This window comes from Pygocentrus nattereri, chromosome 12, assembly GCF_015220715.1.
Source record: "Pygocentrus nattereri isolate fPygNat1 chromosome 12, fPygNat1.pri, whole genome shotgun sequence".
Classification (NCBI taxonomy): domain Eukaryota; kingdom Metazoa; phylum Chordata; class Actinopteri; order Characiformes; family Serrasalmidae; genus Pygocentrus; species Pygocentrus nattereri.
The window spans coordinates 4951495-4967484 of NC_051222.1; the positions used below are offsets into that span (position 1 = coordinate 4951495).

General features: G+C 40.0%; 1 protein-coding gene across 1 annotated transcript; it reads right to left on the minus strand.

Moving 5' to 3' along the window:
* Nucleotides 1–5698: 5698 nt before the first annotated feature.
* On the minus strand, nt 5699–14268 carry mnx2b (motor neuron and pancreas homeobox 2b). Its single transcript, XM_017683408.2, has 3 exons — nt 13692–14268; nt 8664–8824; nt 5699–7225 (listed from the first exon to the last, which is right to left on the minus strand). The coding sequence occupies exons 1-3, from the start codon at nt 14098–14100 to the stop codon at nt 6866–6868; spliced, it is 930 nt and encodes a 309-aa protein (XP_017538897.1). The 5' UTR covers nt 14101–14268; the 3' UTR covers nt 5699–6865.
* Between the last annotated feature and the right edge of the window lie 1722 nt (nt 14269–15990).

Consider the following 15990-nt stretch of genomic DNA (forward strand, 5'->3'; position numbering starts at 1 on the left):
TACCTCAACATTTAAAGTGATAGTTTGTCCAAAGATTCCATTTAACCCTTAACAAATGGGCTCAAACCTGAGATTAGGTGAAAACGATGGGTGGTCATTGTTTCCCTCATTGGTTTACAGCAGTAAAGCCTCTGTGCTATAGCCCCACGCTGATTTGCCACAGAGTCTCCTTATTGATTTGATGATGGATCATTTAGCTAATTATTTAATTAGCTGGGGATTATAGGTCGGCGCCGAGTGGCTGCGATCCATCCCGAAGTGTTCCTTTGTCTGTTTAAATCACTCTCTGCCCGAGAGGTCGGTGCGGAGGGAACCATATGTGTGTACTCATACATCCAATGCAAATGAGCCTTAGAAACACCACTGGCCACTTTATTGGAACTTCACCTTGTACTTTCACTCATTGGCCAATTTATTAGAAACACCTACCTTGTTCTTCCGCTGACTGGCCACTTTATTGGAAACACCCATCTTGTACTTTTACTCACTGGCCACTTTATTGGAAACACCAACCTTTTACAGCTCATCGTATTAGAAACACCTACCATTCTATTCCAAAAGAAGTGTCCAAACCTGGTGTTCAAAATTTGAACTTCAGGAAATGATAAACCAACTTCTAAGACAGTAGCGAGCCTCCTGAAAAGAATGGAAGATGGAATAAAGGTAAATATATCTTCCTTTATGGCCTTGACACTGAAAAATATTAGTTTTTTCTGAACATTGAACAAATTTTGTCAAAACATTTTGATCAAATCTATTCATCCAAGGAACTTATTTAAAGTTCACTTTTATCATAGGCCCGCGTCCCTGCACTGAATGAATAGTTCATTAGTCGCCGCTGTCAGAGGAAAGGATGGGTGTGATCATCTTACTGTATTAGCTGACAGATTAAAGGAGGTGAATATAGTTTCACATTTCTGACAGTGACGGTAAGCAAAGATATAAATACCCGACGCTGTGTCGGACTCTGGGCAGCCCTGCGTTTCCACATCAGTCACCGACGTGCAAAGTAAACACAGGCCTCTTTGCATGTGTACATTCGGAAATCACATCTCGAGGATAGGCTTATTATTTATTACAGCGAGTGTGGAAAACAAACACGACCAATCAAGGCCATCGTGCCTGGCGGCCAGTCGCTTATCTTGATTATTAAGCCACATTTTGCAGCTGTATGACAGATTTCCCGCTCGTGTAATAAATACCTGTCCTGAACGCAGCCCTTGCTCTAACAGAGAAAAGGCAGAGCCTGTTCAATAAAGTTTATTACCCCAAAACTTGGCCTGTTTTTGTTTTTTTTTACCTCCCCTTTTGTCACATCTGATCAGTGGTTAAAAGTCAGGGTGGATGTGAAATATGGCCGCCCCGTCGCTCTTTCCTTTAGCTCCCCATTAGCTTAAGTGACACGACAAGGCCGTGGGGAAAATCTGGACCAATATAGGTGATTACTTTAAAAGATCACACAATCTGTTCATATTCCCGTAATGAGGCCGACATTTGGCTGATTGATTAAAACTACAGAGTGTAAATGTTTTACGGTGTGGCGGTCACTCAAGGTAGATTTACGAGCCGAGAAGTCGGAAGAAAAACATCCATTTCGTCCACCGCGTGATCGTATCTTTTGAGAGGTGGGAATGACGGTGATGTTGGAAGTTAGAGACAGAACTCGTAAGCACTTTGGGCATCTTTGACCATGTTTTTCCGCCGGATGTTGCGTGATCACCTTAGTGGTTTCAAAACAGGAATGGTGGTCAGCACTTCTGTCACATTCGGTTTTATATATAACAACAGTAAAACGCAACCGGAAGCCGAGAATTTATGTTCGAGACTCAATCACTAGCAGTGGCCTCAAATTAAAGTGGTCATTCTGAAAGCTGACTTCAGAATTTAGCCAAAGTGGCCGTTTTATCAGGTCTAGCCAACCCTTCTGTGGTTTTATACGTCTATATAAAGCCACTGACTCCGTGTTCAAATGCGCAATAAGTCTGAGAGTCAATAAATATGCTCTTGATTACATGATACCATTCTGCTGTAACTAAGAGGCCTATATGATGCCTCAATACATATACAAGACTGTTGACATAGCTTGCAAATAAGTAGCTCTTTCAACTTTACTGTCCCATCTTCATACCGAAGGCTCCGCATTTTTAATGGTCTTCAAGTGTCTCAGCCTGCAACCCCCTCCCACTCCCTCCATGTCCTCTGGTTCACCTTCCTCTCCTCAGGATGATCACCACTTCCTACTGCATCAGAACAACCAGCCTTACAGCTAGTAGACTGAAGGCAAAGCATCACCTCTGCTTAGAAAATGGAGACGATATCCAGGAATCTTCTACAGATCAGGTACCTAAAAGCAAAATGACAATGGAGGTTGGTAGAGTAGCCTAAACGCTGAGTTACTTATAGACCTACAGTAGAACATCTTCGTAAATCCAGCATCTGCGCTGAAGTAACAATGTCATCATTTGAAACCACCACATAAATTATGAACCTATCAAAACGTTACTTGAGGCCTGATTATCCACCTCAGCCAATTATGAGGCAGTTCTTCCTTTTCTAGTAATCCATACAGGTTGTTGTAAATTACATAGCAGAATCCCAAGTGTCAAATGAATTGTCCATGGACCATCTGGATATAAATGAACAGTGCAGATGTTACCTCAACAGTGGTGACATTGCTATGCCTTGTTTAATAAGATACCATCTTCAATTTGAATGTCATCTTATTAGTGGTACTGGTTTGTGGTACTAGTGGGTGTATAGGTTTTGGTGGTCATATTTCTATAGGCCTGTTTTGGTGAATTAGAAAAATGAGTACCAGTCAATGCAATAACATTTTGGGACCTTCTTAAAAGTGACAATATCTATTGGACAAGGAGTTCTTTGCAAGATCAGAAATCAGTTGTTTACAAACGTTCTTTTTCTACCTAAGATTACTATCATGTATAATAACTTAAATCTCTCAAGTGGTACCACAGGAAACAGCCAGAGCTGGGCTTTCACCCACTCTGAATGTGTCCTCTTTGTCCGGCACTTAGACCCAGATTCTGGATTGGATTTAACAAGGCTCGGCCGCTTTGCTGTGGCCAGTTAAAAATGCATTTAATCACTGTATAAACATGCTGCCACGTGGCCTCCATGACAGAGAAGTTATGCTGTGTCTCCTCATGTCCTGTATTTAATCACCGCCCTTACATGGACTCTCAATAAAACGCCCTGGTTTGGTCACGCACTTATCATTTTTGCATGTGTTTTTTCTTTCCTTCTTCCTGCAGATGAAATGGGCTGGGTGACATCACCATCAGGGGGCTGATTACTTTACTTCCCCTTCATTAACTTAATTATTTGACTATCAGTAAAACCCGATGGAGTAATTCATATCTGAGAGCCAGTGTCGTAAATAACGTCCCTCCTGCGCTGAGTTTATTATACGTTGCTATTTCGCCTTTTATTCAGCATGTTAATCAGACTCATTGTCTGGTGGAGAAATAAAAAAAGCATATTTTCCATTAAAGGGAATTGCACGTTAAAATTTGTCGGGTGTCAATTTGATTTACATCCAGACCTCTTCATCCTGTCCCTGTCACCATCTCCTGTCTCAACACAACCTGCTTATGGAGACTTTTCACAAACAACCTTGAGAAGGGTTCTGGAAGTTCCTCTGGTTGCCTTGGTTTCTTTCACATGTATTTATTTTACTGTTGCTATACAGTTATACCCTCACTGGTCACTTTATTAGAAACTCTTACCCCGTAGCTCCACCTTGCTGGTGTCCAGGTAGGGACTGTAGCTCTTTGGTTGACAGTTATTTGTATTAGTCGTCCTGTAGTCCTTCATCAGTGGTCAGATTCTAGAAGTACAAGATGGGTGTTTCTGATAAAGTGGCCAGTGAGTGGAAGAACAAGCTTGGTATTTCTAATAAAGTGGCCAGTGGGTGGACATATGAGGTAGGTGTTTCTACTAAAGTGGCCGGTGTGTGGAAGTACAAAGTGGGTGTTTCTAATAAAGTGGCCAATGAGTGGAAGTACAACATAGGTGTTTCTAATAAAGTGGCCAGTGAGTGGACGTACAAGGTATGCGTTTCTATTAAAGTGGCATTTTCAAATGGTATAATGGTCATAAAAACTAATATAGTTAAAATATTTAACATTTTTATATAACAGTGATTTCATTCATAAACAGATTTCAGACTGAATAACTCAGAGCTTTACAAATTGTTCTCTTTATTCATGTAATTTACATCAACACACACCAACACATAAATACAACCATGTCTCAGCCTTTCAGGAATTTTTGCAAAGCAAATAAATTAGATGGATATTAAACAGATTTAAATAATGTCAAGTTAAACAGGTTGAACTGAGCGTATCTGCCTGTCCTTCAAATGTTTATCCTGTGAAAGTCACCTCGTCCCACACTACAGGCTCCTTCATGGCCCATTGGCTGCATAAGAATCCCTCTGGTTGGAAGGTTGGAAGGCGTTTTGCTTTCGCCTTATGGCATCTAGATCCCACCTTTCATAAGACCGCTGGGCTCCAGCACCTTTAGCCAGTCATAGAACATCATCATGTTTGTCCTAAGCCTTGATTTTGTTCAGCTAAGGCTAACGGTACCACAGGGGCCCTGAAATGTTCTGTGTTTAAACTGTTATATACATAAAATACATCACTGATTTTACACTGGTTGTCATGGCAACACTGATGCACAGCTGTATAGTACACTTTTTAAAAAAATGGTTCTTCAAGGGTTCTTTAGTAAAGACAGTTGTTCTATATAGAACCATAAACACTCAAAGAACCCTTTGCATGGCAAAATGCTTCTTCAGATTGATGGAGAACCTATTTGAAAAGGGTTGTTCTATTGTTAGAAACTTGAGATCATAATAATAGCAGAACCCTTTTTGGTGCTCTTCATGGGTTCTTTAATACAGACAATGGTTCTATATAAAATCATGAACCCTTAGTGTTCTTCAAGGGTTCTTTAGTAAAGTCACTGGTTCGCTATAGAACCATGAACCCTTAGTGTTCTTCAAAGGTTCTTTAGTAAAGTCAATGGTTCTCTATAGAACCATGAACCCTTAGTGTTCTTCAAGTGCTCTTTAGTAAAGACAATGGTTGCTTAAATGGTTCTTTTCATGGTGAAATGGTTCTTCAGATTATTGGAGAATGTGGTGTATATGGTTCTATAAAGAACCTTTTGGAAAAAGGTTCCACATACAAGGGTTCTTTAGTAAAGGCAATAGTTTTATATAGAACCATGAACCCTTAGTGTTTTTCAAGGGTTCTTTAGTAAAGACAATGGTTCTATACAGAACCATGAACACTCACAGAACTGTATGCTTAAATTGTTCTTTGTATGATAAAATTGATACAGAACCTTTTTTTAAAAGTGTTCTATGTAGCTCCAAAAGAGTTCCTTCTATTGTTATAAGCATCATAACAATAGCCAAACCCTTTTTGGTGCTCTTCAAGGGTTTTTTAGAAAAGCCAATGGTTCTATATACAACCATGAACTTAGTTTTCTTTGATGATGATTCAGTAAAAATAATGGTTCTATATAGAACCATGAAAACTCAAAAAACTTTGCATGCTTAAACTGTTCTTTGCCTGGTGTAGTGGTTCTTCAGATTGATGGAGAATGTGTTGTATGTATTTTTATATAGAACTTTTGAAAAGGCACCAAAAAGGGTTCTGCTATTTTTACAAACCTGACATTGTATCAGTAGCAGAACCCTTTGCGGTGCTTTTCAAGGGTTCTTTAGTAAAGACAATGGTTCTATACAGAACATTGAACACTCAAAGGACTATTTGCAGGCTTAGATGGATGGTGAGCAGAACCTTTTCTGGTGCTATACCATTGTCTTTACTAAAGAACCCTTGAAGAACCCTCTTTTTTAAGCATGTGTGCTATATGTAAACCTAAATCTACCATGTACTGTTTATGAAGGCTTCATAAACTGACAGCTGCAACTACCACATTTAGTCTAATCCAGAAAACCCCTGTCATGCCATCAGAACTGTACATACAGCAGAAACAACCAGGAGTATTTACACTGAAAATATTCAGTATTTTACATGGTTTCAGTCTGAGATGATCTGTCCACCCTCAGCACCAAGTGCTAAAGCTTTGGCCAGTGAATCCCAGCTGCTTTTACAGTTGCTGAATGTAACAGTGTGATTTGTCACTTCATTTTAAACTCATTTGTCTGTTACAACAGTCCACGTCTTTGTCCTTTCACGAGATCTGCCAGGTCTGAGCTTCTCGTTGTGATTAGAAGATCATCTTACCTGCTATAGAGAGGGTTAACGATACTGACTTGGCCATCTTTGTTGGGAAACCCCCTGTTGGTGTGTCTATGCAGTGTGCATGCATGTGTGACTGGACACTAACCGGTTATATTTGGGGTGTCCAACTCACATTCCTGCTGCAAAAAACTAAAATCAGTTCCCAAATTTCTTAGTAATGCACTGATGAGTGGAATCAAGTGTGTTAGATCAGTGAAAAGTGCACTGGCCCTCCAGGACTGGACCTGTACTGTCCTTAACAGTTCCATAATTAAAGGAGTTTACCAACTGCAGGCCACTGTAGTGCAGGCCAGGTTCTATGGGATCTATTTTGGAGATTTTGGACAGTTTGTCCTGATCTATGATCCTAAAATGAAAGCTGTACCCAAAAAAGCTAATGACGGATGACAGCTAGCAGTGGTCAGTTAGCATCATATAAGTTGCGCCCCCTGGCTTGCACTTTTGGGTAAAGTATTCCCACCAATTTTCACACCTTGGTGTCCAGAAGTAGCTCTATTATGTCACAGAGTCCATTGATGTTGACCAGTCAGTTGCTGGAAGTGAGGTGAAGGAGAGGTGTCTTCTCAAAACCCTGCCCCAATCTTCCTGTCCCCCGCCCCCATCTCCTCCATGTCATCATCGGAGTACTGGCTATGATTGTGATATCCCACCTCTGAGTCGTGCTGGAGAAAATCCGAACTGCTCATGAACTCCTGCTGTTCCACCTCATCTTCCTCCTCCTCCTCCTCTTCCTCGTCCACATCTTCTACTTCCCTGAGTCCCTCACATTCCTGAGGCACCGCTCCCTGGACCTCCCCAGCTGAGTTCTCTTTGGCCTTTTTGCCTCCAGCCCGCTGGCGCTCAGCCTCTACCTGGGCGGCTTGCTCCTTGGCCTTTCGGCTGCGCTTCCACTTCATCCTGCGGTTCTGGAACCAGATCTTCACCTGCAAGAACGTGCAAGTCTTAGTGGTGTTGCTCACTTTAAAAGCTGCATAGTTCCAGTTTAAGAAATTGAGTCAACATTTGCCTCCAGTGTACTTATTATTTAGGTTCTGAGACAATTCACCTATGTTCTTCTGACATGATGTGGTATACAACCCTTGTTTGAAGGTCCACAGCAAGGAGAAAGTTCTGTGTAGGTCTAGAGGTGCCTTAATCACTGTACTACCACCATGACACATTTTAGAGCATAACAAGGTTTGACACAATTTTAAAGCAATACATTCTACTTCTGAAGACCAAACTTTACACCAGTTCCTACTCATTAGTTTGGTAGAACAGGCCAGGCTCTCTAGGCACCACACAGTTACCTGCTCTGAATATTTTGGGCAATTGGTCAGATCTATAATCCTAAAATGAACCTTTACCAAAAATGCCAATGGAAAATCATAGCTAGTAGTGGTCTAAGCAGTGGGCACTATGGAAACTTTAGCACTTTCACGTAAAGAATTCCTGCCAATTCTCACACTAGAAGTAGTTCTCTTTGTTGTTGATGCTGACCAGTCAATTGCTTGAAATAAAGTAAAGAAGCAAGGTCATCCTCATCTCCTGTCCTCTCCTCCCACCCAAGTCTTTCTCTCCCTGCCCCCAACCACCATGTCGTTGTTGGTGTAGGTCAGGGGTATTTCATTAAAATTCAATAAGGTCCAGTTACTACAGTACTTATTGTCAGTTTTCTCTTTTTAGAGTGCAACATGTAAAATAATCCAACTCACTTACTTCTCTGACTGCTGTCTCGCCTCATCCCTCCCCTGTGTGGCGACACTCACTCAAGCTTCAGTGCTCATCGTAATGCACAGATCTGATTGACTGAGCAGCTACATGTGTGATATGTACAACGCATGTGATTGGTCTGTGAGTCTCCCAGGCCGCTAAAGTGGTACTGGAACGACTTGAAAAATTACGCCGATTAAAATAGGATCACCCTGTCAAAATTAAATCGTTCTCCATAGTTTATTGGCTGTAGGTCCAGGTTCAGACTTGGACTGCAGTCCACCTATTAGTGACCTCTGATGTAAGTTATATCCACAGTGCTCTTAAGCATTGAGGTTGAAGGCCTGCACATGCTTGGTCTGAGGCACATGAACCTGCACAATGCCTTTTGCTGCATAATGTAACGTCACTGGACAGCTCAACACACTTGGAGAAGAACCCTCGCTGCCCGTGGTAGCTACTATGCCACATAGTGGTGGAGGAAAAAGGAGGTCCATCCCACCAATCCAGACAAAAGCGAGACCAAGTGAGATCAAACTCCTACTTGCAAGGCACCCACTACTCTATAAGTCTCACTCTTTGGGATTCATTGATGTTTTCCACCTTTTCCATCATCTTGGGGAGGTCTGGTCCCCACAAAGAGATAAATACATACACTTGCTCCCTCACCTGTGTCTCAGTCAGCATCAGGGAGGTGGCCACTTCGAAGCGTTTGGGTCGGGACAGGTACTTGTTGAGTTTAAACTGGTTCTCCAGTTCAAGCAGCTGCTGGCTGGTGAAGGCCGTGCGTGGCCGCCGACATTTACCCATCAGCCCTGACTGAGGAGCAGCTGCAGGAGGAAAGGAGGAGAGAGAGAAGATGGAGATGAAGGTCGTGTAGAATCACTGAGAGAGGCACAAAAGAGCTCAGAACCACAGAGCTGCTGTAAGTGCAGGCAGGCTGTAAACAGAGCATAAATGATGACTAATACTAGCGTAAACTAAAGGAGTAATAAACTGAGGAACAATGATAATAATAATAATAACAATAATAATTAAAAATAGCAAGTATTATTGCCTTTGTTGTTATTATTATTGTTATTATTGATGTTTGTTATGCTCTATTGTGTTGCTATTTAATAGCAGCAGCAACAATAATAATAGTTTATTTAATTATAATTTTTTAAATTATATATTAATATTCTGTGTTGAAAAATTATAGTAAGAATAGCAATAACAAGAGGAATAACCACAAAAGTCATAACAAAAACCACAATGAAAACAACAATAATAATAGCTATCATTATAACATATATATATATATATATATATATATATATATATATATATATATATATAGTTTGTTTCTTTTATATAAGATGAATAATATCAAAACACCAATAAAAACAATAATAGTAATATAATAATAAGAAGAAGAATAGTTACAAAATTAATATACATATACAACAAATAAAATAAAAATAAACAACAGCAACAATCACAATAATAACAAATACATAAAGGGTTAAAGTTGATATTATTTTTTCTCTTGTAATATAATTATTATATCTTAACTATTATAGTAGAATGCATTGTTATAATACATTTTAAAAGCTATAATATATAATGTGTTATAATACCACAATAAATTACAGACTAATAAGACAAAAGAGAAGAGGGTCTGTCATTAGTAGTAGTAATAATATGATTATTCATGCAGGAAGATGTAATAGAGAGTTACTATAGTAACCGTGTTACTGCGCTGAGCAGCAGTATGTGAATGTCGAGTGGTGAGAGATGATCTGTCCCATCAATAATAGACAAATGAAGACGTTTACACTGAGGTTGAACTGTTATTGATCGTGTTGGGGGTGTAAACTTTTAAGGCTGTTTTATCTTAAAAGCTTGTAGGTGAAACTCTAAATCAGTGTTAAACTGTAACTCAGAGATGCTGTAGATCAGCTGAGCTGTGTATGTGTGTGTGTGTGTGTGTGTGTGTGTGTGTGTGTGTGTGTGATGTGAAGGACTCAAAGAGCCTCGTGAAGACGGAGCAGCTCTGCTGGTGCAGTGAGGATGTTCAGGAATGCTGTAAACTCAATTAACTTAATGAAACCCTCATGAAGCTCCTGCGCTTCAATTGATGAACTCACAGCTGTTTCTTTATACCTCCTCACACACAAATACACACTCACACTCTCTCACACACACACGCACACACACGCACACAAACACACACACACGCACACACACACACACACACACACACACACACACAAATACACACTCACACACACACTCACACAAATACACACACACACGAACACACCACACTCACACACAAATACACAATCACACACACGCACACACACATGCACACACTCACACACACACACTCGCACACACTCACACACACACTCGCACACACTCTCACATACACACACTTGCACACACACTCACACACACACTCGCACATATTCACACACACTTGTACACACGCTCGCAGACACACACATACACACTCGCACACACAAACACACTTGTACATACACAAATGCACACACTCACACACACACACACAAATACACAATCACACACACAGTGGAGCTTTTATAAAAGGCTGTATAAATAAACTGAACTAATGTGTGTGCCTTAGCTGTGTGTAAAAGTTTAGGCACCCTGGTCAAATGACATGTGCTTCTCTACAGAGAATTTAAAACCTTCACGTTCTAATAAAGAAGTGGTGCTTATTAACTGAATTAAAATGTGGTTTGCTAATATGTTTGTTACTATGCAATATATTAAACACTCTTTTGACCGGGAGCCTAAACCATTTACAGATGTACAGTTATATGTAATGGTTTCTCAGTGTGGCCCAGAGCTTCACTGAAAACACATTTAGGGCTTTACAAAAGAAAAGAAACCTGCTAAACAGATTTGTCCTGTTAGTTTTACTACAGTTCAGTGAAATCTTGATAAAGTTTCCTTCTCTGTTTCTCAGGGTGGAGACGGTATCAAACGTTATGTTTACTGTTTGATCTTATTATATTTCTGTGTTTAAATTTACAAAATTAACCAAATTTAAATGAATTGAATGAATCTGGATTTACTAATAAATTCAGACCTGACAACAGATGAGCTTTCTGTCACTGCTGTGAGCTGTTTTTATGTTATTTAACAGTTATTTACTGACGTGTATATTCATATTATTATTAAGTAATAATTAATTAAAATTATCATTACCGTTTTATTTATTCAAATTACTAAAATAATATTTTTATATTTTAATGGATTAAAATAGCATTAGCACTACTACTATTACTATTAGAATTATTATTATTATTATTATTATTATACTTCAATTTTTTAACAACAACAACAACAACAACAACAATAATAATAATAATAATAATAATAATAATAATGACTGTCATTAGTATTTTTATTAAATATTACTTTGCATGGTGTAATTTGTTGTTATAAATGGCTAATGATTTAATATCATATCTAAACCTAATGGATGGGTAGATAAAAAAATGAATGGGCAAATAAACAATAAATGTTATTTTGCTCTTTTTTGATTACATATTCATTCTGTATTCAGTTCTCTGCCAAAGATTTAGATGCCTGAGAACGTCTGAATTTGAACCAGTTTACAGAAAATACCAACACTACAATAAACACCAATAACATTAACGCAGTGATTTTATGTACAGTCATGTGAAAGTCTGAACTCTGATAAGTGAAAATACATAAACAGAGAAAGTTAAACACGGAACTTAAGTACAACTTTAAAACCATGGAAAACTACAACATCACCTGTAAAAGGTGCATTAATTTTCAGCTAATGAACCAGTGACTGTGTGTTACAGATGAAGGTAACAGCTCAGAGTGTGTGGAGGAGAAATCTGGATCTTCAGAGCTCAGAGGTTCTCAGACTGACCTTCCTGATCCTCTTCACTGTGTTTATGTCCATCTACAGTCACCCTAATGACGCACTGTCTGTCAATGACACACTGTGGTTCTGCTCATCTACAGTCGCCCTAATGACACACTGTGGTTCTGCTCATCTACAGTCGCCCTAATGACACACTGTGGTTCTGCTCATCTACAGTCACCCTAATGACACACTGTGGTTCTGCTCATCTACAGTCGCCCTAATGACACACTGTGGTTCTGCTCATCTACAGTCGCCCTAATGACACACTGTGGTTCTGCTCATCTACAGTCGCCCTAATGACACACTGTGGTTCTGCTCATCTACAGTCACCCTAATGACACACTGTGGTTCTGCTCATCTACAGTCGCCCTAATGACACACTGTGGTTCTGCTCATCTACAGTCGCCCTAATGACACATTGTGGTTCTGCTCATCTACAGTCACCCTAATGACACACTGTGGTTCTGCTCATCTACAGTCACCCTAATGGCACACTCTGGTTCTGCTCATCTACAGTCGCCCTAATGACACACTGTGTTTCTGCTCATCTACAGTCGCCCTAATGACACACTGTGGTTCTGCTCATCTACAGTCACCCTAATGATACACTGTGGTTCTGCTCATCTACAGTCACCCTAATGGCACACTCTGGTTCTGCTCATCTACAGTCGCCCTAATGACACACTGTGGTTCTGCTCATCTACATTCACCCTAATGACACACTGTGGTTCTGCTCATCTACAGTCGCCCTAATGACACACTGTGGTTCTGCTCATCTACATTCACCCTAATGACACACTGTGGTTCTGCTCATCTACAGTCGCCCTAATGACACACTGTGGTTCTGCTCATCTACAGTCACCCTAATGACACACTGTGGTTCTGCTCATCTACAATCGCCCTAATGACACACTGTGGTTCTGCTCATCTACAGTGACCCTAATGAGACACTGTGGTTCTTCTCATCTACAGCCGCTCAAATGATAAAATTTTTCTGTTTTAAATCTCTAAATCTCTCTCAAAATATCTCTCAGTCTCTCTCTCTCTGAATCTCTCTCTCTATTTGTGTTTCTCTCTATCTCTATTATCTCTCTCTCTCTAAATCTCTGTCTCTCTCTTCTTTTTCAATGTCTCTCTCTAAATGTCTCTCTCTGTTTCTGTTTCTGTTTCTCTCTTTGTCTCATATATTTATATAGTCTGCAATAAATAAAATACAACTAAATAATAATAAAGACGACAGTAATAAGACAAATAAATAAATCAATAAAGCTATTAAACTATGTCAACAAATAATAGCAAACAATAATAAAAATGTCTGTGATTAAATTAATAAATGAGCTGCTGTCTTAATAAATAAAATAACTTTAAATAACAATAATGATGGTTTTAAAACTAGCCAGTAAACAACTGTTAATAAATAATAAACAACAATAAAAATTATCGTATTAAAATACATAAATGAATAGATCTACTCAGGAATGACTAACACTAATAATAACTGTAACGTGATGAATGAATGAATGAGTGAGTGGACAGAGGTGGTGAATAGCCCTAAATAAAGGTGGAACTGACTGTTATGACCAGTGCAGTCAGGCGTAAATGTCCTAATAACAATCAGTATACAAAGATTAACTGTACACAGGTGGACAGAGGTGGTGACTGACCGATGTAGAACAGCACCAAAATAATGAAAACCGCTCTGCCAGTCTTCAGTGAGTAAAACAGTAAAACTAAAATAACTGATAAAAACACTGAGTAGGTGGACAGAGGTGCAGACTGACCGGTGTAGTCAGGCAGGCGTGGGAGCATGACTCCAGCCCTGATCCATCCCTCCAGTGCCGCCGCTGCCTTCAGCTGCTCCGGGTGGGCGAAAGTGGTGTACCCCAAGGGTGAGCACTGGGTCCCTAAAACTGAAACAGGGTACAGATGTGGGGGGTAGACGGCCGGGACAGACCCCTGGGGCAGAGACGAGAGGGCCGGGTGGGTCAGGCCCAGTAGGCCCGGCTTGGGGACAACCCCAGGCTGCAAGTGGATAGCACGGGGAGACGGGCAGGACACCGGGCTGCCCACAGGACTGTCAGCGCTGGGGCATGGAGATGGAGCCCGGTGACCTCGGTGGGCTCGGTGGGTCCGGTGAGCCTCGTCAGCCAGCAGGGCATCGATCCTGAAGCTCTTGGACTTTGAATCCATGTCTGGAACTCTGGAGGTCAGTTTAGGAGGCTGGAGCTGAGGGTGCTGGTCAACAGGGTTGTTTGCTGGACAGAGGTTGTTCTGCTTGGCCTTACTGTCCTGAGAGTGGACCCCACTTCACCACCCTGCTGCTCTCAGACTCAGCCATGACCAGAGTGACCACTGAGACTGAGACGGCCAGCGTGGGAACCTGAGACTAACTGCAGCTCCACCACTCAGTCTCAGAGTCCACAGAGCACTGATTGGCTAACCCTAGGGGGCTGAGTGAGCGCAGATTGGCTAGAGCTGTTTGACTGAGTGCTGATTGGCTGAGGTGGCTGAGTGAGGACTGATTGGCTGGGTGTTTGCTGGAGTGAATAAGTAAAAGCTGTCTGGGTGAGTAAGTGCTGATTGAATGGTGCTGTTTAACTTAGCACTGATTAGCTGAGGTGGCAGACTGAGCTCTGATTGGCTGAACTCTACAGTCACTTTAGTGGTCATTTATCATCTAGAACATTTATTAACAGTCTGAATGGAGAACATATTACTGGGTCTGTCAGTGAACTATACTTATTAGAGACACTTTTCCATGATTAATAATTATAATGAAAAATATATGATGCTAATAATAATAATAATAATAATCAAGCATGAATGTAAAATCTGAATATGTGAGTTCAGTCTGAATCTAAGTGTTTTATTTGTCCTCTTATTATAAATTAATGAGGACTTGATTATGTATTATATTTAAAATATAAATGATAATAATGATTCACACACAGACCATAAACATTCATTTAGTGAATGCCTGAATATCTGTGTGTGAAGAGTTTTATTCTACTGTATTATATATTTTTTATTATTACATTATTTCTGTAAAAATTTGAAAGAATAATGAATAATAAACAGGATTTTTAAATGTGATTTGACTTGTGCAGCTTTCTGTTTAGGAATAAATCACCTGAGCTCGAGGAACAGATGCCGAATGAGTGTGTGTGTGTGAGTGAGTGAGTGTTTATATGTGTGTCTGTGTATGTGTGTGTGTGTGTATGTGTGTGTGTGTGTATGTGTGTGTGTGTGCGTGTGAGTGAGTGTTTATATGTGTGTCTGTGTATGTGTATGCATGTGTGTGTGTGTGTTTATATGTGTGTGTATGTGTATGTATGTAAGTGTGTGTGTGTGTATGTGTGTGTGTGTGTGTGAGTGAGTGTTTATATGTGTGTCTGTGTATGTGTGTGTGTGTGTGTGTGTATGTGTTTAATAAAGGGGTATTTATGATGTTGCTGAAATAAAAATGATGCAATGGCACATTATTAATGACAGCCTAATAATAATAATAATAATAATAATAATAATAATAATAATAATAATAATTCAGTGTAGAGAAGTAAAAATGCACATGCTTCTTTTATTTTAAAAACTAAAACGCTGCAAGTGATATGTCAGCAAACCCTATTGTTTACATTTCATTCACCTACAGCGACTCTGAGAGCTTTGCTGAGCAGACAAACCAATCAGAACCCTTCATTATTCACCACGCTGTACAGTCACGCCCCTCAAACTCGCGTGAGAGGTTTTGGAAGCAGTTCACGCTAAAACGCAAATGCAGAAGTCAGCACACGTGGGTGTTAGCCGGTCGGCAGCACTGGTCAGAAATGTTCACAGTGGTGGTGAAGGGGACCAGACGTCCGGAGAGTTTAATGCCTATAAGAATAGGGAGTCCACAGCTGTTAAATAATAATAAATAATAAATAATTAAACCCTGTTAAATAATATTTACCTATTTGCCCATCCCAACTTTTTGAAAACTTTATGAACCAATCAAAATCATTTATTAATCAGGGAACTGACCATCAAGTGGGCAAAAATCCACTTTTAGAAGTCAGTATATGGAAGCAACCCAGTTAAAAA